Here is a 24,320-nt window from a genome sequence, read left to right as displayed (position 1 = left end):
CATTTCTTTTGAAATGGATAACAATATAATTGTTTCTTTTATTCGGAATATAAAAGAATTCCAGCTAAAACCTTCATTGGCCCACCTAGACAGATGGGTTTTTTTTAAAGAAAATATGTGAAAAGTCAGCTTCATTCTTTTAATATCTAAATAAATCAACCAAATTCTGAAAAAGACTCTCTTGAACACACAAAAAGATAGACGTTTGTGGTCTCCATTTAAAGTAGTGCACATTTTAAATCATCTGCTCTAAATAGTAGAATTTTTTTTCCCACAATCCTGACATAGAAGCATGAAGTTTTGTAATTTTTTAAGAAAGGGCTGAATAAACAAAGAATACTAAACTCTACAGAGAACAAATCAAAGAGCTATATGGTACAATGCCCTGGAATTCAGTGACAGCAGAAAGCCATGATTTGAATATAGTTATACTGCATATAAATTGTGTAAAAAGCATCAAAGCAGTTAATGGATTAATGTGGTACATAATAAAAAATAATTAAATCGTAGTATCAAACAGTCACTGACCTGGAAAATATAGCAGTGAAAAATACCTACATTCGCTGATAGAAACTCAAGTTCTTTATGTTATCTTCAAAGGAAAACTAGAACACCTGCCCTATGCAACACAGTCATATCCTTAAATTTTGAACAGTTCTGCAGAATAGAGCCTAACCATTACATCGAATATAACACACATACTGTCAGCAAATTGCAAAGTGAGAATTAAAATAAAAGCCAGTTTCTCCAAAGCACAGCACTTTCAACACCAAGATGTGCATACTGAACTTTCTCTCAGTGGTCGTTACTATAACATGGCGATATTATAATCACTACAAGCATGGCTACTCCTCAAATATGTCAGGATTTTGCCTCAGAATCTCACAATCATTTATAAACACCTCACCCAAAATGGAGGTCCTGTTCGTGAACTTCTTTAGTTTTAAGTTGATTTTGTACAAACTTAGCCAGTTTTGATGAACTGCATGATAGAAAGATATTGGAGGTTTTGCATGGCACGAAACTAGAAAGCATGCTTACAATCAAGTACTTATTAAAAAACCCCCAAAACACTAGTCTGTACATAGATCATATTCTACCCAAATGTCAAGACACTAGATAATTCCTTTATGCTGCCTTCCTGGTTCCAGACACCTTTAGGGAGTCAAGTGTCTGGAAGAAACGACCTATACATCTATTGGATACATTTTTCTCACTGTCTCCACAGATATTAATGTGAGATCCTATCTTATAAGATAAATAGTGAGTGATCCAGTCCATTCTCTTCTTTCTTGTAAAAACAATGTATGTATCAAACGTAAAACTACTGGAAAAGAAAAGGAAATTATTTATTAATTCACAATTATGCAGAATAATTTTTTTTTTTTTTACCATGAGCACAGTTAAGCACTGGAGCAGGCTGCTCGGAGATGTTCTAGAATCTCCATTTTGGAGAAAGCCAAAATCCACTCAGAAGAACCCGCTATGGCTTATTTTTTTGAGGAAAAGGTTGGGCTTGATACCTCCAGCAGTCCCCTCCAAACTCAAATACTCTATGTTTCTCTGAAGACTACAGCAAGGACAACAGAAATATAGAAAGCAAAAAGAGCACCATGTGTTTTCCTGATTTTTAGATTAAGGTCTAACCTGAAAAAAAAAATTACGCCAGAATTCATAAACTCAGAATGCTGAGTTATTCTGATATTGTGAATTTTCCATGCTTTGATCCCACATAAATTTCCATAGAGCAGAAACTGTGAAAAAACATTGAAATCCATGACTACCTTTTAAGCATCATACACTGAAACTTTGAAAAATAGCAGAGAAGAGATTATTAAGTAAAATCAGAACTATTATTAATTAAATACAATTAGTAATTCTAGGAAAGGATGGCAGCAGCGAGCATCGAGCCTTCTAGAGTGCAATTTAAGATACAATACAGTCTAGAGGAAAATTACAATCAAATCCTCTGAAGAGTTTACAAATTCATATTACATAAGCTTTGTGTAGCTAGTAAGTCAAAATAAAATCTACTGAAGTTAAAACTGTGATACTGCTAAGAAAAAGAAGAACCAGATGAAAGATGGGGAAGCTGATTTTGTTCCTTGTACAGAAATACATTCTGCAAGTAGAACTTGGAAGGGATTTATGTAGGAAACCAAATTAATTACTTTAAGCACCTGAAGCATTTGATTTAATGGGATTTTGATGCAGCTCGGAGTTTGTTCACACACATTTATGTCTTCCTTACACTTCTCCTGAAAGTTTCACATTAAACCCTATGAACCTTCACACAGCTGCTGAATACTTTAGCTTCAAACATAGGGAGCAGTTTCTGACTAATCTCTGTTTGATTTTTTATAATAAAAAATTTCAGAAAATACACATAATTTTTTGCAGTTACCCAGTAGTTCCATTGCATCATCTTCATTGTCAATGTCTTCTTCGGTTACAGATGGAGCTGTGCTTTGAGCAGAATCAAAGGAGTCCTGAGAAAGCATGGCAGCCAGCAGTTTCTTATGTTGCTGCTGTTGATGTTTTAATCCTTTGGTCTTTGGCTCCATTTTTAAGCTGTGAGGGAGGAAAGCACAACTTTCTCTTACTGGTGCTCTCTTCAAAGTATGTCACTCATTCCCTGATCATTGGATGTTCTAAAATATTTTGTGTTTTCAGTTTCTACCTAAAAATTTGATTGAATTTGGGAAATTTCCCATTGACTTTATGTGCACTAATCAAGTTTAAATAAGCTACACATATAGAAAACAGGATGTCAATTACTAATCAGTATTGCTAAGGCATTGATGCATAGCAAAAAGCTGACAACAAAGAACTGCTCCCTTGAGTGGTTTTGATACCATTACCCCACAGGATTAAGGGCCTTATATTTATAACAATTTTTCTGATTTGCTGAGTTTTGTCTCTGACCTAAATAACAGAGAACTGGAATTGCACAGAAGTTAGAAGGGTCTAAAGTAGGACTTGCTACAGTTTGCCATTTCTGATTCCTTAAAATATCAACATAAAACAGACAGAAGTTTGGTGCCCCACTTGAGGGGCACCTCATGAGTGACACCTCAGACTGTCCTTACAGTGTTGCAGGAAGGCAGAATTGTTGCAAATATATGATTTGTAGTATAATCAACAATCGTTCATTTCTCCAGCAAAGATAAACACTAATAAGACAAAGTGCACCTTGGAGATGAAGAATGGGCTTTGAGTTTAGGACATCAGGTTATGGATGGGGCCTCTGCAAGCTCTAGTTCATTTCACGCTCTAAGAGACAAGAGTATCATAATAAAAAACACTCAAATTCCTCATTATGTACATGCATTATCCCTGGAGGAAGATTCCCAAGAGCCTTGCATCTTCTCAAAATTCCTCCAAGAAATTTTTCATGTAGAAAACTACTAACAGTGACTTGGAAATGAGTTTAATCCTATTTTCACGGTGTTCAAATTTCTGAAAGATGAGCTCAGTACCAGCAGGATTGCCATCAGCACTTTTCTATGGTCTCTTATCACTTATTAATACCTTGCCTTCCTTCCTTACAGCAGCAACAGAGAACAGTGCAAAACCAGTGACAAACACAATCTTTCCACTGTAGCAATCCAGAACATCAAGGGCAAAAAGGTGACCCTTCATCCATTTGAAAAGACATCACTAATACAGCTACCTCAGACTGGCCACACTGTCTTTCCCAGTCATAGTAGTGACACCTGTCCTTTCAGCTGCTCTCTTTTTTTTCCTTTTTTTGAGTTACTGGGCCACGCTTTCAAATAAACGACATGTCTGCTTCCGTTGTTCATCATCACAGGAATGCATGTTTTTCAGGAGGAAATGGTGATTCTGTCACATGACACCGATGGCACTTACTCTACCAATGATTTGTCAATGCCTAATCCCCTGGATATTTATATAGTGTTTCATATATGTAGCATTTCCTTATGTTTAGTGACAGGTAGAACAAAACATACTACCTGGGAATAATGGAACAATTACAGTTTTGACTTTCCTGTTCTTATACTTTTACTGCATATTAAGATTAGTTCTAAGAGTTTGCCGGCTTATCCCATAAATCCTGATAAATAGTGATCAATAACCTATCAATTTTTATTAGAAATGTTGCTAAATAAAATTTAACAAGATAAAATTGGAAACATTGAATGGGAATTTTTCAAATTGCCCCCCTTTCATTTGCCAGGTAAAAACGTAATTTAATTATTTAAGGCTACATTAACTATGAAATACATAAAAATTCTTTACAACTGATAACTTCACTCTTTTGATAGCAAAACTTATACTCTTCCCACTGTTTTTAGATTTACGAGGCATTTGTTACATTAAAACCAAGTTATCATTACCTAGTACTTGTCTCATGCATTTGGTGGGCGGTCAATTCCAAATTCTGCTAATAGCACTTTAATTCACAGGAACACTGAATCAGACCTTGAAGCAACCACCAGTTATTAGTAAACTGCTATTAAATATTCAGATTAATTTTGATCAACTTCTAAACTTCCATATATAGTTGGCATCAATTTTAGTATCACCACTATCTTGAAGTTCTGCAACTTTATGATTCCTTTGCAAGACTGCAAACATGATTTTTATACATGCCTTACAAAAGCTGATGAAATGCTAATGAAGCAAAGAATTATCCCAGACATAAAATCAGTCAACCAAATGTAAATCCATGTGCTGCATGTAATTTAGTAGTTACTGATTTCTACTGAAAATCAGTACTCCCACTTAACGATACATATTTTTCAATAGGCCTTCAGCACTTACTGCACCTAAAAACAGAGATATCAGTATCCCATGAGTCTTTCCTGGCATAAAGTTCCCTATATTCTCCTTATTCACACACCAGGCAACCTGATTTTGTCATGTTACTCAACAAGATTCCTCAAATACTACTCTCAAAGCCATTCATCACATTTTTTAATTATAGCATTAGCTGTGAGGTTTCTCACAGCTTGCACCACCCTCTACAAAGAGAAGAATGTGCTGCTTTGAATCATCTGTTGCTCAGAACTAGACCTCTTTGCTTCCTTCTGGAAATTAGAGATGCTCATTTCTGCTCCTTTCTATTGACAGAGGGGATACAATATCCTCAATTTGCTCTGCAACATGGAACAGATCTTTATTCAGTGCCTTTACTGGACTGCTGAATAAGGAAAAAGAACTCAGGTCTGCACAATCAAGCTGTAGTGCCAGTTGCTGACTCCATTATTTTCCCAGGAACTGCACTGGAGAGACCCAGAGTCCGAGTTATGTTGGTTCCTGTCAAAGGTCTGGCTGAGGGATTGTTAACTACACGCTGCTACTTCTTTGAAATAGTAGTACTCACAGGTACCCCCACGATAATTTAATTAAATGAACTACTCATGGATAACAAATATTCCCAAGATGTGAGGAAAGTTAATGAATGCAGTCTGTAAGAGCACATCTAGTCACACATTAGTTTCAGTGTGACAGGGAGTTGAATTCCAACATAGAAAGCACCTGGAAGAATGTGAAGTGAAGGAATACCTTAGACCTTTTCAAAGGGAAAGCAGAGAGTTTTTGCCTTCTAAAAAAAGGAAGAAAAAGGTGTCTGCTGCAGTCAAAGTACTTGTTATAACCAAGGAGAAATGCTACAAGGCTAAGGGAGAAACGTAGGTGTTTAAGCCAATTAACAGAGGCAGTGCAGAAGATTTACACTTAAAAAGAAAGACATGAATCCCTTTTAAAGCAAGGCTGTGAGTACTTAACCTACTGTGATAAACATATCTTTAAATATGGAAAATGGACTCCTTGTATTATAATCTCATTCATGTAGCTGAAGCACAAACTCTTTCAGTCAAGCACAATAAATCTTCAGAAGTTATTTACTGCAAAGAACAAAATTTTCTCTTCGAGAAAGACTTGTTATTAACATCAAAAAGCTGAGATGTGAAATGAAAATGAATTTAGGAAGTCCTGTTAAAAATAACAAAGATATTGCTTCCCTTGTCTATCTCTCCTTTAAATGAGAAAATCAGATTTATCACTAAAGTGTCAAGAAGAGTAATAAATAGCTACTACCAATCCTGGAAAGAGGGAAGAGTATGAAATATCTGAATGAAGCTACACATCACAACATTATTACACAATGGACCCCAACCATGTCAAAATACCTAGCTTTACACATGGGAATAAATCCATAGGATTGCAAATGGGTATTAAGTTAATCATCTATAAAAGCATGAGAAGAAAAAAGTCACATATTAATGACTTCTATTTATTCTACATGTGCTCACACTATGGCATGGGTATTAAAAAGCCCTGCACTCTGCCCTCAGAAATAGAATTTTTGTAACAAAGACAGCTCTGTTTCACAAAATATAAATTTTATAGGCCAGATCAAACACCCACCTTCCTCCAGGACTGCTGCTATCCTCACTGTCCCACTGCTCATTTTTATTTCTTGGTATTGGTGGCTGCAACATCTCAGCAGCCAGAGGATCTGCATCATTCTCTTCACGGCCAATCCATTCTCCAATCACACGAGGTCTGAGAAGGGGGGTGTTGAAACCTGCTGTGTCCTGAAGAGAAATAAAAATTTTTAAAAAGAAACAATGCACTGTTTGGTCTCAAACATAGATGTAAATAGAGAAAGAAAAGAAAAAAAAATTTAAAAGTACAAAACCAATACATTACATTATCATTTCAGAAGGCTACAAAATACCCAGAAACAATAATGGACTAATGAAAAGTTTCCCATTAACAAAATTCCAAGAGATATTTGTGTACCCTGATGCCTCAAATGCCTCTTTTTTTTTAATTGCAACTGTAGAAAAATCACTTTTTTTTTAATAAATGCACAGCTCTTAAAACCTTCAGTGTATCTGTTCTGCTAAGCAACATTAATTGGTATAAAAAAAACCCAACCAAAAGACTGTTGTAGATTAATAGCATCACTCTTATTTGCATTATGAATTTATGCAAAACTAATAAATACATCTGCATTTTGCATTTTAAAAATAACCCTGCTGGGCTTTACATAATGTATCTTCCTATTTTGAAAATGGTATTAACATTTGAATAAAATGCATTTCTGAAACTATTTTTAACCACTTACTGGAGGACAATAAGCTGGACAGGATTACAAAAAGCAAGCAAAATGTAACTGACATATTCAAAACAATAGCAATACCTTGCACCACCATATCACGAATTTAGATTAAAGAAACAAGTTGTCCTTAAAATTATATGAAAAAGCATTCTGATGTAGTGAGTATCTCTGTTTTCAATTTTACTAGAATGGTTGTAGATAAAGGGTCAGGTACAACAGTACAGTCAAACTAAAAAAACACACCTGCATATCAGAAAAAAAAAAAAAAGATATGAAATTATGGGATAGGAAGAATTATTTTTCTTTAATTAAACTCTTCGTAGGCTAGTAAAGACATTTCAAACACAGTGTGCCTAATTAGGAGAGATATATTCCTAACATTTAACAAGTGAAAATTATAGGAAAGCAAATCCCTGGCTGTTACCTAACTTAGTGCCTCAATAAATATTCCTGCCATAAAAGAATGCTTTCCAAACAAAAAGCATCTGGAAAAAGTACAGCACATTGACTACATAGCCTAGAAACCATATTTTCTCTCTTTCCTAAAAACAAACCACTTTTGAAATCTCCTCCTAATTGAAACAGATATGGTTAAAAGCACTGTTTGAAGTAGAGGCCTCTACTGAAATGAAAGAAAGAAAGAAAAAAAACCAAAAATAAGGCTGCAAAGTGCTTTCAGTATGAATATATTTACCCTCCTGTGGCTAGATGCTGCGATTTTGCTCAGCACAAGAACCTTTTATTTTGAGAGTCAAATGTAACCCAGGCCCTGGATCTGACTCACTCATCCTTGGTCTTTTTTTCTGCTTTCTGCAATGTGCCAGCAAGTGCTTTACCACACTCTCCACACCTCTGCCCAGAGTTGTCCACCACTTGACTAATTCACTTTCATACAATGTTTGTTTTCTGCAAGGACCACTGAAAATTGAATCTGTGGCTTCAGATGCTTTAGGATACTTAACCACTGGTGTCCATTTTTTAATGTACTTACAAATACATGTTTTGTGCATCTACTTGGAGCTGTGTCATAGCCAGGTAATGTATACTAGACGAGAGTCACCTCTGGGTACTTGACAAGTGTAACTTGTCACAGGTGTGACTACCATCGTATGCTTGTCAGCTTAGAAAAAAGATTATTTCACTACCCACAATGCCTTCATTACACAAGGTGCTTTTATTAGTTTAAATATGAACCACCTGGCCCCTTACGAGGTTTATTACTATTATTCTAGCTATTTTACCCTTCTCTTTCTCCCTAGAATACTTTCTAATAATTAATAAAAATTTTTCCTGGAACTAGTTAGTTAGAATAACTTGCAATATCAATCTTGCTAAAAGATTTCAGTCCCTTAAGTGAAAATGCAAAGCACCTAAAAATTTGCCCTTTTTTCTGTACTGTAGGTTTTTCCTGACACTATGAACTGCAAAATCAATGTACGAATAAGTAAAAAATGAATGCTATGACTGTCCTCGCTATGCTTATTTCTTTCATAGGCATTTTAAAGATTAAAGTAGCACTTTCATATACTCTACTAACAAAGATGTAATTTACATTACATAGTTGTAATGTAATGTAATGTACATGCTTTGCCTCACTTTACCACCTTGCTTTCCTTTTTGACTCATGTTAGATTAGTACACCACAGTTTCAGTGACCTAATTTATTGTCCTCCTTTTAACTATATAAGCACTCAGTGAAAACACTAAATGGAGAATCAGAGACAGCTCTATTCAGAACCAGGATGTTTATTTGGCACTGTATTTCAAAGCTGCAATAAATTGAGATGAAGTATTCTGTTCTCAAACAACATTTTATAGTTTTGGTTGGGTTTTTTCATATAAACTTTAGAATCTTAATTGATTTCCAATTTACATTCCCCCACAAATAGCAGAAGAGATTGACAGTGACATTAGTGTGCAGTGAAATATTTTCAGTACAGGTAGGCATTTAAATTTGCATTAAAACGAAGAGGACTATTTCATGGTGCAGCCTGAACGTCATCCACTTATCCACATCAGTGGCTACCAATTTGACACACTCAAGCTTCCTTTATGTGGAGACTAGGAAAAGAAGGGAAAGACTGAAGGACAGCTGATTCTCCTCTTCACGTTGCACTGAGATGTGGTTGCTGGATGCAACCTCTACCCGAGAGCACAACATTTGTATATCCATTTATTTACGCATCACTTAAAAAGCTCAGTATTCCTATTTTCTGATATGGATTTTGAGGGAATCTCCATAGTGAGAAATACTTCGGGGTGAGAAGAAATTTGGGGGTTTTTATGACTTAAGAATAGCTATTTCTTCTATTTTATTAACTGTAACCTGTTTCCATTGTAGTACACTACATATAAGAAGAAAGTATGTCCTAGACAGCATAGAAAAAAAATTTTAATATTGACATTGAGGGTCCAAATCTACTATTAATTTTTAGGTCTTTGCTTGGATCTTACTCTGGATCTCTAATACTTAGGTGTCTCACATTAATATGTTTGAAGTGACTGAAAGATATCATTGGGAATTCCAGACAAATTTCACAGTGCTATGACAGGTCTCACTCTTCAATGTTTTTCTCTAGAGTTTTTTTCAGCCTAGAACTCTATGAATATCAAAGAATGGCTAACATCCTAGCTCTTCTTTGTTTACCTTAAACCCTTCACATTATGCATGGAAGTGCGCAGTTTCCTAAAACCCTTCAATAGTTTCTGTTCAGTGGCACGGAGGGTGAGTCAGTTCAGAAATCTGTATTATATTAACTCTGCATTTTAGTTTTAAAATATGTGACTGACAAGGCATCCCTTATTTTCTTTCCTTACACAGTGTACTTGCAGTGTCAGTTTCTGACTTTACATAGATCCATGGCCTAGAGACGGAGGCTGAATCATCACAAGAGACAGAACACCAAGCTCTGCAAGCCTGACTTAAATGAAAAAGAAGGGAATCTCTTATAATAAATCTGTTTTAATTGCATTAATTTTAGGAATTTTTTTTGCTTTTTTTGCAAGGCTACCAGTGAACTCAGAAATTTTAGAAGATAGGTCACACTGAAAGATTCAATTTTGACTGAAAGACCGATCTTGTGTGCCATATTTTCTCTATCCCTGTCTTGCAAAAAAGCTCTAAGTACTGACAAAAAGCTAATATGAGCAGATATTTGACAAGAATCCATTTAAATGAAACACTCTTTCACAAAAGTGATTCAGAGAAAACTGGTTTTCCAAATCCAAATGCTCGAGTAACTAAGCAACTAACTTATTAACTGGATTACTTAGAAGAGGAGTTGCATCAACCAACAATACTGATTAAGTACTCCCCTGACAAAGGAAACTAGAGGTTACCGAAGCCAGAGAGAAATAATTTTTTAAAAACAGACAATCAGAAACAAAAATAAAGAAACATATACATGCATTCTCTGGTTTTTTAAGGTTCATAATTTAAATCACAGATAAAAGAGCGTAATTATGGGCTCTGTCATAGTCTTAGTTCCCCAAAATATTCATGATCATCAGGAAAATAAAGCAAGGAAGAGCATACAGAAGAGTTTTATATGTCTCTCATAACATCTACGCGATGCCAATGTTTTAACAGAATCCAATGCCAAGTTTGGCCATGCTGTTCTAGACCCAAGACATGCATCTGATGAGTTAAACTGTTAATCCAAACCAAAGATAACGTGGTTTCAAAAATTATTCAGTGCTGACACAGTTTAGATAAGGAAGCTTTAGTAAGAGCATGTATTTCTGAAGAAAGAATTACAACTTGACTACATCTGTACCTGAAAAATAAACATCACCTGTGAACACATTCAGATGAAATAGAACCAAATTCTTCTGAATGCTAAAACAACTATTATCAGGTAGTCTTTGGCTGCTTTTGGCCCAAGACAAATAATACATGTAGAAACAAGACACAGGAACATTTCAGGAATTAGCTTGTGTAAGGGATCATTCCGAGGAGGCAGGATTCCATGAAATAGTCCTGGGCACGCTTAAATTCTTAACACAGACTAGACTTTACATTCATTAAAATTCTTAAAGGGTCAAACAAGAAATAGAAAGTTCACTAAGTTCACTAAGAAAGTCTCACCATGGAGATAAAAAAATCACTCTTTGTGGGGCATACCCCACAACTCTTCATCTCTAAATCTGTGCTAAAGCCTGCTAAGAAATACTGCACAAACGATGTACTCTAAAGAGTTTAATTGTTTGCGGTTTTATTTATTGTACAAACAGCTTTTGACTTCAAGAACATTCAATATAAGAACCGAATGTATATAACTTAATTCCAAGTTTTATTTTCAAAAAAACCTACTACCTTCTTATTTCAAATTATAAAAAATAGAGTATATATTAACAAAAAAACCCTAACTCTTCACTCAAGCTGGATCCTGTGGAAATTCCCCAATTATGTTCTCCATCTCAGTTTTCACACCAAATAATTAAATTCAAAAAACATTAATTTTTTTGAACAATAAGAGATCATAGTTTAAAAAAACCCAAACCAACCAGAAATTGTTTGCTAAAAGTATGTGATACCAGGATCTAGCCTAAACTGTCTTTTTCCTCTCTCAAACAGTATCTTATAGAGTTTTTTTCAACAAAAAAAACAAAAACAAATGGAGTTCTTCATAAGTATTCTTAAAGGTGAGGGTTCTAATGGAAGGACTTTCTAATTGCGTTTTACATCACTTCTGAGCCCAGTTATGGAAACAGTAGGAAGACTTAGGCCATAGTTTGGAAATGGCAGCCACAGGTGCACTACTGCATGGTAACATTGATCAGTCTTACCTAACCGGCCTTCCTTGGAGAACGCAGTGAAGGTATTTTATATGCACTTGTGTCAGAAAGATTTGTGTCCTCATTTTACCAGCAGAAATAAAAGTTATTTAAAAACAGAAGTGTTCTGTATTAAGCATTATTCCTCTGTCTTATATACCTTTTGATCTTATTTTCCTGACAGCAATGGTTTCTGACACCAAGAACACAATGCAAGTTTCTTGGCACTAGAAGCACACTGCTGTTCACTGCTGAGAATTGGTAAGAAAAATTGGTTCTGTTTCCTTAAGTAATTAAAAAAACCTAGCTTGATTACTCTTTCAACGTAGAATTTATTACAGCTAGAACTAAAATGCATGTTAACTGTGTACAGTATCAAAAATGGCCAGAACAGAGGAGACCATTTTTGCATTCAGCAAGGAGGTAAAGACTGATCTTTATGCCTTGTGCATTCCTCAGTAAACCTGGGAAGTAAAAATAATTTCTAAATATTCTCACAAATCATATCTGGGAACGCAGAATTCAATTTCATGAATAAAAGGTATTCAAGGCTAAATGTTTCCAAAAGTACACAAAGTAATCCAACAGACTATATTAAGCAAAGATGGCGTCAAGATCAAACATATTTCCACGGTCTCATTAAGAGTCTCTTAAACTCACTGAGTTTTTTTTCCATACTAGACAGCCCATCCTGGGTCAAGCTCTTTGTATATCCACATACACCGTACTTACCCATATAGCTTTCCATACCCAAACTTCCTCTGAACCCAACAGAACTGAAGCGTGTATGCCAGGAGAGTGGCATGTGCCTTATAACAATCATGTGTCTCTTTGTACTGTTCATTAGGCATCTTTTATCAATCTTACCTTATCAAGTTCATCAGAAATAGCAATGCCTGAAAACAAAACAGATTATAAAAAAGTATTTAGAAAAACGCTTTCTATAAATGTCTTTTACTACGGCAAGTAAAAGTAAGGTTAAATCTGAAAACTGTACATCCTGTTCTCTGCATGCTGCTGTACCATACAATGTATCATATTTTTTTCCGTTAGTGAAATTGCCTGGAAACAATACACTCTTCATTTTTCTCAGCTCCAATATTATCAAAATGACTTTTCAAAAAACTATGGAAATGAAAATAGCAGATGTGCCAATAAAGTGACAACAAATTTAAGCATACTTCTATCTTCTTTCTAAAATTAAATCAGCAATATCAGATTTACCAATGGACACATTATTATGCAAATCTCACCCTGACCAGCATGCATAACACATTATGCTGCAATTAAGGGCAATATGGACATTTCTCTTCTCTCTTTCTTCACAATGAAATGTAGAAATGATCCTATAAAAATAGGTGGAACTTCAGAGAATAAAGAAAATTTCACAATAGAATACAAAACTTTTTCTAAATCCTCTGAAAAAGAACTTGTATATTTGTTCATCTTTTCTGCAGATGCCTGCCCAAGGCTTCCCTATGCCTGCTTCCATCATGTCATGTTTCAATTATTTCTATTCTGTAGCACATAAAGTACACAGAGTTGGTCTCAGAATTTTTAATTTTTTACACACATCAGTATATCACAAGGCGTAATCAAGTCATCATATATATAATGCTACCATGTTGAAAATTCTGATACATTGGAAGCAAGCATCTCCTAGATTCTTATGAGGTTTAATGAGAAACATTTCCAGATTAGAACTTCAAAAACCAAAGAAAAGCTTCTCCTGGTGGAGGAAAATAAGTGGAGAAGTACCCATAAATAGGGAGAACACACATTTGAAAATTATTTTCTAATTTTTATCATGTTATCAAGACACCTTCTTTGACGGAATGCAAGAGTTGACATTGCAAAATATGTAGTACCAACTGAGTAGATAGTTACTCTTTCTAAAATCACACTAAAGAGTGTAGCCGTATAAGCTAATATATAAGCATATACATATATATAAGTCTATATGATTTGGTATAGCACAACTACATGAATTCTTTGGGGTTTTTTACTGTGCTTTTCATGATTAACTCGATTTGGCTAATTCTCAGTTTAGAGGAATTCCTTACAGCAATTTCTGTTTTTAAAAGAACAAAGTGCTACGAGAACTGCAATTATAATTTAAAGACCTCATCAACATATAAGAAATATGGCATGAGTTAACAAAATATTCACAGTAATTCAATAGTACTAAAGTAGATTAAATTGAAAAAGATCTGTTTTGACTGATCCTTCTATCCCTCACTGCAATTAACCAGTTTTTAATAACTTCAGACTATTATTTAGCCCAGACACAACACTAATGCCCAAAGAGCATAATAACCAGGTTGCATCAACCAGACTATAAGGTGCTATGAATTTCTCCAGTTCCAAATGGACATCTTCTAGAGAGAATATAAGTGCACTCTTGAAGGTAGTAAAAACCTAATTCAAGCTTCTTTTCACCTCATCTTTGAAAACCTGATTACCATCAACCATCACATGAATGCATTTTGCATAACCAAGGTCAATCCATTCTAAAACCACATATACTCTCTCTCTAACCAGTCAAACTACTTTTTCTCAGCCATTTCCCATAATGTTAATATAGTTTATTTTGTTCTGATACAGGTTGATTCCCTTATATTAAAGGTTGGTACCCTTTTCTTCTGCTTTCACATATCTCTATGAATAGGTCTTTGTAACTTGGGAGTGGATGGAAGGGCAATTTTATCTTGTGTTGACTTACCCCTCAAAAATACGAATTTTCAAGTATGGTAAAAGAAAATGCAAAAGGTAATCCTGTCATTTCCAAAACTCTGTTCCAAAAAAATGCCAAATAATTTTTACTACCCAATCGCCTACGTTGCCTATCAAAGATCAGTACTAAAAGTACAAAGTAGCAAATGGAAAAAGCAGTACATACTACTATATGCCTCACTCAAAAAGCTTTACTAACTTCTCTGATTAAATTACATAAGACATAAAATTTTAAAACATCTATAGTCTAAATGAGTGTGCTTTTAGTAAAATTCTTTGTCTAAGTCCTATTGCTCTCCAGAACTTACTCTGAATTTAGAGAAGAAACTGAACTGAATAATTGAATTGACCAGAATGCCTCAGATTTCTTCTTTACTAAATTGGAAACAGTATCAAGACACTAAAACAAACTGTATTTTTTAGACAAGCATGTAGATAATTAGCAGCTTCTGAGGACATGTTGCCAAAATAAAATTTTGCAAATTTAGAAATCTTTGATCTTTGCAATCACAGAATTAAACCTGCAAACTCTTTTTAGCTCTCTCTCTCTAATGTGGCATCAAGAGAAAAGAAAAAGGATTCTGGGGAAGAAACTTTATAAGGAGCTTGTTACAGCAATCTTAGCACAGTGATTCTTGTGGAGGTGGTATTTACCATGTCAGTCACACAGATCTTTTTGTTACGTCTTAAGCCTCATTAATATTAACAGCATTCTTTCAGTTACTGATAACACAACTCCATTAGCAGAGGCTAGGACAAATAACCCCAAAAAACCTTGGATTGTAAAAACACTTACTTCCTTCCAAGACACTACTGCACTATAGTTAGTGTGTGCCCAACTTTTAACAATTTTCTTTGCAGTTGCCAAACTCGCAGAATATCTTGGCTGAATTTGAGAGGAGGGGGATTTGCACCCTGTGTGCAGTAGACAAAAAATCATAACAGCAACATCAATTTTTGGGCACAGATGTCAGGTGGAGCAATATGGACTCCGGTTTTCACAAAACAACTTCTCAAAAAAATTAAAACTCTTGCCTATTTACCATAACATTAAAAAAACAACCCAACCATAACATTAAAAAAACCTGAGAACACAACTAGAGATAGTCACCGTTATTGTACAGGAGTATTTAGGATTTCTGTTAATTTCTTCACCCTTAGCAGATTCATGACTTTTCAGTAATCAAATAGGTTACTCAGTTACTTTATTTTCAAGTAATACACGGACAATTTAAAATAGTTGAATTTCTGTGAAGAAATGGTAACAATGGTTGCTATCTCCAGTTCATGTAATTACTAGTATCCAGACATCAGAATTTTTCAAAAAGAAAACCCTTTTCTCACTTCTTTGCATAGGTGACAGCAAGTAATTGATTATGCTCTCTGTATTTTCTGTAATCATTTTCATTTACTTTTTATATCTTCTAAATAGGAAAACAGCATTATAAAATCACAGAATACTAGAGGCAAAGGGAAAGCCCATTCCATGAAACTACTAAATGGCAACAACGCTTCAGTTTTAGGCAAAATATTCAGAGGTATAGCCAAAATGTCCATACACTAAAAAATTTTAACCTGACAATTTAGTCGCTTCTTCAAATGGTAGCCTTTTCCATCAAAACTTAATCCTAATCACAAAAAAACTCTAACACCAGAAAAACTGACACATCTAGTTTATTCAACCTTAAATCCTATGGCTTTGTTAGAATAAAAGTTACTATGAACAACTATTTTTGACTTCCCTCAGCTTAGCGCATTTAAAGCCTGATTCTGCATGATGATGAACATAGAGAATGGAAGTTCTAAAGCTGCATCATCCTTGCCCTGCTGCAAGACACTGAGTAGCAGAAAAGAAGGGAACGGTTAAAACTGCTCACCTGCCTTTGTTGGGAGAGGTCTTCTGATGTCAAAGGTAAATCCTCCAGCAATAAAGGAGTATGCTTTACCTTTTCTCGTATAGCAGCTGTTTCTCACAGCCAACGTTTGCCACAGTTTTATATCATAATGCGATTGACAACTGTACAACAGACCAACCACTCTTACTAACCATTCCAACTAAAGGGGTGAGAAGTTTGCTTCCATCAGCTAAGGCTCATGGACAAGGTTTATCGTGGTAATTATTTAGGTAGCTAGCTGCCAATTTCATGTCTTTAAAAAATCCTCCCTTTTACAAGTAATTACAGGTGCTAAAATTTGATCAGGTATCACAAGTATCCAGCCCACTCAGTTGTCTGGTGAATTAGGAAGACAAATTCCTTGTTTCCACTTTAGAATGTAACAACCCTCTGTGCTGTAAGGGTGCTGAACAACGAAATAATTGGTATCAACATGCTTCCACAGTCCTTCAGAAATGCTCCACAGCCACAACTACTGCCATCTCTGATCAGCAACAAATCTGGAGAGGGGCTGTTGATGCTAGCACAGCCTCTTTCTACCGGAACACTCATTCTCTCACTAGCTTGGTTTTTGAAGAGGACTGGAAGAACAATGTACTGTCTGATTGCAAGAAAGGTTTGGCACGCTATGATTCAATGAAATATATCTAACAAACAATGTAATAACAATGTAATTTATTAGTACTTATTATACTTTAATTACTATTATCATGTCTATTTTAAGCAGATTGCCTAAAAAGTGTATCTCACGCTGTATTAGCCATTTAACTTAGATTTCTATATTTAAAATACTAAATCAGTAGTTTGTCACGCCTCTTTTAAAATTAGCATGGATTATTAAAACCATTCTTTTCCTGACTATCTTAGATTTCTCTTCCCAGTCTTCTATCCCTATGACAATCTGCAGAAGCACAATAGTAAGTATGGAGAAATAAAGACGATGATCAATACAGCACTACAGCATCTTCTTTGATGTAAAAGCCACCTCTCAAAACCTTTGCAACATATCTTAACAAAATAAATTCCCTTCTGAGTCTAGAACGAGTATCTTCCACATACAGGCTTTCTGCTTAGGACATTCAGCTTCAATTCTAGATTACCAAGAAATGAACTTTCGTTTTAAAGAAAACTGAACATTGTTAATAACAATTCCATGAGTCTTAAAAATGCCTATCTTTTGCATACGCACTTCTTAGCAGAAGAGTTTTATTTATCCAATACCTAATGTGTCTACACTCAGTGATAATATTTCTCTTTCAAAAACGATTTTTAGACTTTGATGTTTTCAATTCAACAGCATAAAATTAATTTTCAAAACAAAAGGCACCACACAAGTTCAGGTCTTTTTGAAAAAGACCAACTGACATCATCTACATGGACTTGTGCAGGGCACTTGACGCTGTCCTGTATGACATCCTTGTCTCTAATCTGGGGAGATACAGATTTAATGGGTGGATCATTCAGTGGATAATTGCTGGATGGCTACACTTCAAAGAACTTTGGTCAACGGCTCAAAGTGGAAACCAGTGGTGAATGGCATTCCTCGGGGGACGTTATTGGGATGGGTGCTGTTTACTGTCTTTACTAGTAACATGGATAGTGGGGTCGAGTGCACCCTCAGCAAGTCTGCTGATGACACCAAGCTGTGTGGTGCAGTTGACATTCTGGAGAGAAGGGATGCCATCCACTGGAACCTTGACAGGCTTGAGAGGTGGGGGGCTGTGCAAACCTCATGGAAGTTCAACAAGGCCAAGTGCAAGGTCCTACACCTGCACTGGAGCACTCCCAAGCGCAAGTATGGGCTGGGCAGAGAATGGACTGAGCACAGTCCTGGGTAGAAGGACTTCTGAGTGCTGGTGGATGAGAAGCTTGATATTACCCAGCAATGTGCACCTGCAGCCCAGAATGCCCAACCTCACCCGGGGCTGCATCAAAAACAGTGTAGCAAGCCGGCTGAGGGAGGTGATCTCTGTCTCTGCTCTGCTTTTGTGAGACTCCACCTGGAGTACTTTTGTCCAGCTCTAGGGCCTCCAAAAAAAGAAGCGCATGGACCTGCTGGAGCAAGTCCAGAGGAGGGTCATGAAGCTGCTCAGAGGGCTGGAGCACCTCCCCTATAAAGACAGACTGAGAGAGTTGGGGTTGTTCAGCCTGGAGAAGAGACAACTCCAGGGAGACCTTATAGCACCTTCCAGTACCTAAAAACGGGCTACAGAAAGCTGTAGAGGGACTTTTTACAAGGGCATGTAGTGATAGAACAAGGAACAATGGCTTCAAACTGAAAGAGGGTATGTTTAGATTAGATATTAGGAAGAAATTCTTTACTGTGAGGGTGGCAAAACACTGGAACAGGTTGCCCAGAGAAACTGTGGATATCCCATGCCTGGAAGTGTTCCCAGGTTAGGTGGGGCCTGGAGTAACTAGATCTAGTTACTAGATCCCCAGCTCACAGAAAGGGCTGGAACTAGATGATCTTTAAGGTCCCTTCCAATTCAAACCATTCATAATTTATGAAATGGCAAGTCATAAAAAGCCTAACTGCTGCATTATTCCTGATCAGCTTTACAGTAGCTTAAAATTCAGCAATACTTTCATATGCTAAATACACCTGGTGTTCTGGTAAGAATGAAAGTTTTGGCACTTCAGGGATATCTATCATTTTTGCTTTTATGTGTGGTCCTTAAATAATTACAGGAAGAAATAAAACAAAATGAAACAAAATAAAAATTTGTGGAGGAGATTTTTAAAGACTTACATGTTTCTAAAGGCACAATGTACATCTGAGAAGTCTAATGTGCACCCAGTCTTAAGAAAATAAAATACTACTGCTTTAATGTATGCCAGACTACCATTACTTAACTCAATATTCAAGGAAATATATATGCATTTTCCTAAACATCCAGAAGATGGCCACAGAGCTCCCAATAGCCAGTTTTCCTACCTGCCAAACAAAGCTTTCTAGATTTGGCACATGGGTTTTGACATACAAAGTTTAGACATACTACGACAACCTCAACGCAACTCTGACTAACGTGACAGAATTCATTCTCAGGATCAGTCTAGGCCAGGGAACTTCTGGATGGTTGGACTGTCAACCTCATAGTGCATATCACAGGTTCTGTAACAAACTCCAGGACAGAAACAGCATTCTTATTCTACCATTATTAATCCTGCAGCTTTGAGCACAAACACAGGAATATCATATCACGTATCAACTGTCCAGCAGTTCACTGCCCCAATGCATTCTCCAATTCTAAATTCTCACAGAAAGTTTACGTTCTTCTTATTGGTGGGACAGGCCATCTTAAATATACTTGCATTTCCCATGGCAAAACCTTGTGCCATACTGCAGCAGGCAGCATTGTATGTTCTAGTGGCTGTACCTGTTTGAACTGTGTATTGAACACAAGGAAAATTGAAATTATTTATTTCACACCATCCCTGGATTATAAAGGACATAAAGTGGTTGCTCTGGTTACACCAAACAAAGCATTCCTCCCCCAGAAAAAGAACACAAAACCCAAAAAATCTCACTCATTTCTGTGTAGGAACTTTAAAATACATTTGTCATTGACTGTCATAATAGCCTTTACCTACAGTGAGTCATTTTACCACTTTCAACATTAGACATATTTCCTCCAATAGTAACTCAGAGATTTTCTGTGAAGGCATAGTGAAATGAAACCTCAGAGTTTTTACCAATGAGGGGTGTATGCCCGCGTATTATTAAGCAACTTTAAACTTTTTGTAGTGGTATTCATCTTGAAGGAGGACAATATTCCTCCCAACACTTGGCCATATTAGAACAAGAGAAACTGTCATCTACAAGGCACCACACATCAACACCGGAGCACACTATACATCTTATAGTTACTATCTAGAAAACATGGATTTAATCCCTCCTCCTCATACTGGCTTTTAAAAAGATTAAAAAAAATTAATCCCTAGCAAAATAATCTCTGCTTTAGACTTGCAGAATTTCTATATCCAAATTTCTGAGTGGCTCCAATGAAGAATACAGGTTTCAGGATTAGGTTTAGAGACTAATGAATTATGCAAACACAGAGAAATAAAAGGCAAAGTACCCAACAAATATTATATCCCAGAAACTCTCCTAGGCCAAGGTCATTTCAGAAGAGAATAATCAAAACTACAGAACTCTTTAGGGGAAGGTGTACACTGCAGCAGGTGGGTTAAGATGGGTAGCCCACAGCATCCAGTAGCCAAGGATAGAGTCATAGCTCACATTCTGCTGCCCCACGAATGCCCCTTGTACTAAGAACTAGAAAGTTCCATATCCAAGATGACAGTCACACAAACCCCAGTTCTGCGATAGTATTAGAGAAACTTTTAGCAAGCCAAATAATGTTCCAGAAAAGGGCAAGGTTACTCAAAACAAGACTCTAGTCCTGAAAGTTAGGGTAGGTTGGATCAGAATGGCAAATACCTTCACAAAGGTGATTAAAATTTTAACGTCTGTAGGAAAAAGATACTTAAAACTAAAGTAGCAGTGATTTCCTGGCCATACAAGCCCCGGTTTATAATTGAATAGGAATAATTATGCTCATATTCATCCTGTTTCAATCTCAGAAATATCATTATTTTGTATTATTACTTCTACATCATATTAAAAATAAGTGGGTTTTATGAGCAAAGGCAGTATCAGATAACAGCTGCCATACTGAGATAAATTTATCTTCCCTAAAGGTTTGATTGAGCTTATCTAAAAATGTTGATCTCAAAATAAATCACAAGCATTGATCTCATGCAAGAATAACATAATTTTAAAGTTCAGATTGTAGAGAAGAAGGGAAAAATCCTCTACATGATGACTAGTCCTGTGGTTCAGTTAGCAGAACACATTTAAGACTAGATGATCAACTGATAACAGGGAAGTCATCTTTATAGACTCAAGTCCATTTCAGATCAACTGTATACAATTGAAAAAAAAATACTAACATGTTATGTCTTAAAACAATGCCCCTCATAAGGCAATTGACAAAAGTCTAGTTACGTGTCCTGAAGATGTGCTTTTACAGTTAAATCATCTTCACCAACAGAAATGTCTGGCTTCAATAAATGTAAGTGGCATTCAACTCAAGTTCATCTTCCATAACTGTAATGTAAATCATTAATGGTTTCCTACAGTGTAGAAGCTTCTAAATGAAACCCCATTCTAATGTGTTTTTCACAGACTGCTAAATACATTCAAGTAGTTCATGATGTATATATAAAGCTTCTCACATCCCACATACTCGCAAGTTCATCCACAAAACTGAGGACATGATTTTAGCGGTTTGTTAACATATTGTGATTTTGTTTAGAACTAGTTCTACCCTTGTAGTTATGAGATTTTTACTCTTGTTGCTTATCTTCTTCCCTGTAAAAGATAAACAGAACATATGCTTTTACGTTTTACTATTTTATATTTTTCTTAAAGAGGTAAGATCGTGCTTGCCTTTCTTAACATAAGCATAAACAACATAAACTGATTCTAACATTATGATAAATAACTGTTTGAGATACTCTGGAGGGACTTGGAGGTCTTTTATTCTTGAAGGTATTGAAGAGCCTTGACACGTGGCTCTAGGTGAGCCTGCTTGAGCAGCAGGGATGGACCAGACACCTTCCAGAGGTCCCTTCCAACTTCAACCATTCTGTGATTCTATAATTCATTATGATTTCCAGCAATATTTCCTACTAGATGGAAACCCATGGTTTCCTTATTTACTGATTGTTTATTGATTACTCCCCTTTGAAATTAAGAAACAAAAGAGGATTTTTCTCCTGTTGGTTGTACATAGATATCATTTTTTCTGGGATTCCCCGAAACTGACTTGGATTCATTATCAAATACTTTTGGTTAATGTTAACTAATTACCATTTTTTTACCTTAGAATTTCAATTGAATTCAAAGCATGATAAATTTGTTTCTTCCCCTCTGATCTGAAGAGCACACCTGGCCTGAACAAGTATTCAAACACTACTAACAAAATGTCAGTTATTTTCACTGAAAGGCTATGTGTGATTATGAAAGAGTACCTATCTCACAGCAGAAGACATTTTTTCATCAAATGCAGTTACCGTGTATAAACTGAAACCTTCAATATGCACACATTTTCAATATGCACCCTAATCCTTAACTATTCATATAAAAGATGCAAAGTTTTCATTAAGTATGCAGAGTTCCCCCCTAATTGCAGCAAGATCTCACTGATTTAGTCCTCAATTTTCCCCTGCTCAAAACTCTCATAATTCACTGGTTTCCATATCTTGTTATCTATTTTTCCATCCTCAGAAAATGGGGGAAGGACAAAGTCATATTCATTAGCAAGATCCTTAGCTATACAGATTTTAATTCTGTTTAAAGGCAAACAGGCCAGAAGGTGAAATACAAGAGCATACATTTGAAACAGGATGGAACTTTTCTTCCTTATGATTAGCAGAGGAAGAAGAATGACAGCAATAAAGGTAAGAGACCTTGCAATAAAAGAAAATTAAACATGCACAAGGGAAATGAAGTATATTCCTGTAAGTTGCTTTATAAACCAAAATCTTCCCTAAATCGATGATTTGATAGTTCCAAATCCACTTCCATGACATACAGCTGATTGAAGAAGCAAACAAAACCCAGCTCTCCCATGTGGGTAAGCCTCTGAAAAACGGTATACTTAAATCAGCAAGCTCCACCACGCTTAGACCATAATTACAACAGTAACCTTCTCCAGACTCTCAAAACTCCTAAGATACTTTTAACTCTGAGTATGAAGTCACTATCAGTTTCTCGGACCTACTGCAGCACAGACATACACACTCTTGATGGCAGTTGGGAGAAAGGCTCCAAATATAAGCAAGTTCAGTTTTAATGACTAGGACTGAATACAGAAGAAATCAGACATCTAAGTGCCCAAGTCTCACCTTCCAAAGCTTACAGGCAGTTTGAATTTTGCATGAAGTGCACAAGTTTGTCTCAAAGCAGGTATTTAGACTGAAAAGTAAATGAAGCAATAGAAACTAGAATTTAATTCACAGGCTGTGTCAACTGCCTAACAGGCAACTCAAGACTCGAAACTCATGGAAACTCACTAAAAGATCCAAAGCTTATCTTTAAAATGTAAAGAAATTGGATCCAGGACTTGATGGAAAATTCATTTAACTTCAAACATTTCATTTCATGTGTCACTCTTCCCTGTTAAAATACTGAAGAACAAAAGAGAGAGTGCTGTATAAAGCCATTGATAATATATTTTGATCATTTGTGTACTCAGCCCTCTGTTGAGCCCAGTGTCTGTCCCACAACACTTCAAAATAAGATTATTATCAAATGCAGCATTAGAGTAATGGCACACTTGTAGAACCAAAAGCACTAACTAGACAGCCCAAAACAAGCATCACGAGAGGTAGACATGGGAGCTTGTGATGGCTTTCTTAAAATTCACCACATGGGATGTTTATTTGGGTACAGCACAGAATGAGCTTCATGCACCTTATAAAGTCCTAGACCTTCTATTCATTTAAGCCCCCTATTTCCTATGTGCAATCTACATTCTATCTCTGGGAGAACAAAAAAACCCCTCATTTATTTTCAAAATTATACCTTTTCTATTTTTAGAAAAATTTCACATTTTTCATTTTGATTTTTTTATATCATGCTGACATGTAAGAAATAATAGCAAAGAATTTTTTTATTCCTTGAAATTAAATGAATATCAGAAGTACAAAACCTTGGACATATAGCTTAGAATAGAAACAAGGACATATAGCTTAGAATTAATCTGATGCAAGTGTTTAAATGATACAAAAAAAAAAGAAAGGTTGAAGTG

General features: G+C 35.9%; 1 protein-coding gene across 5 annotated transcripts in view; it reads right to left on the bottom strand.

The window, feature by feature from the left end:
• Positions 1–24,320, bottom strand: part of C26H8orf34 (chromosome 26 C8orf34 homolog) — a 152,358-nt gene that overhangs the window by 89,107 nt on the left and 38,931 nt on the right. For all 5 annotated transcript variants that reach the window (XM_048286775.1, XM_048286778.1, XM_048286780.1 and 2 more), the window contains 3 exons: positions 12,740–12,768; positions 6,397–6,566; positions 2,405–2,571 (listed from right to left, as the gene is read on the bottom strand). In XM_048286775.1, coding sequence (XP_048142732.1) covers positions 2,405–2,571; positions 6,397–6,566; positions 12,740–12,768 — 366 coding nt within the window. The remainder of the gene's footprint in view (positions 1–2,404; positions 2,572–6,396; positions 6,567–12,739; positions 12,769–24,320) is intronic.

Source organism: Corvus hawaiiensis, chromosome 26, assembly GCF_020740725.1.
Source record: "Corvus hawaiiensis isolate bCorHaw1 chromosome 26, bCorHaw1.pri.cur, whole genome shotgun sequence".
Lineage (NCBI taxonomy): Eukaryota > Metazoa > Chordata > Aves > Passeriformes > Corvidae > Corvus > Corvus hawaiiensis.
The sequence above is the reverse complement of the archived record's forward strand: the minus strand, read 5'-3'. Positions and strand labels throughout refer to the sequence as shown.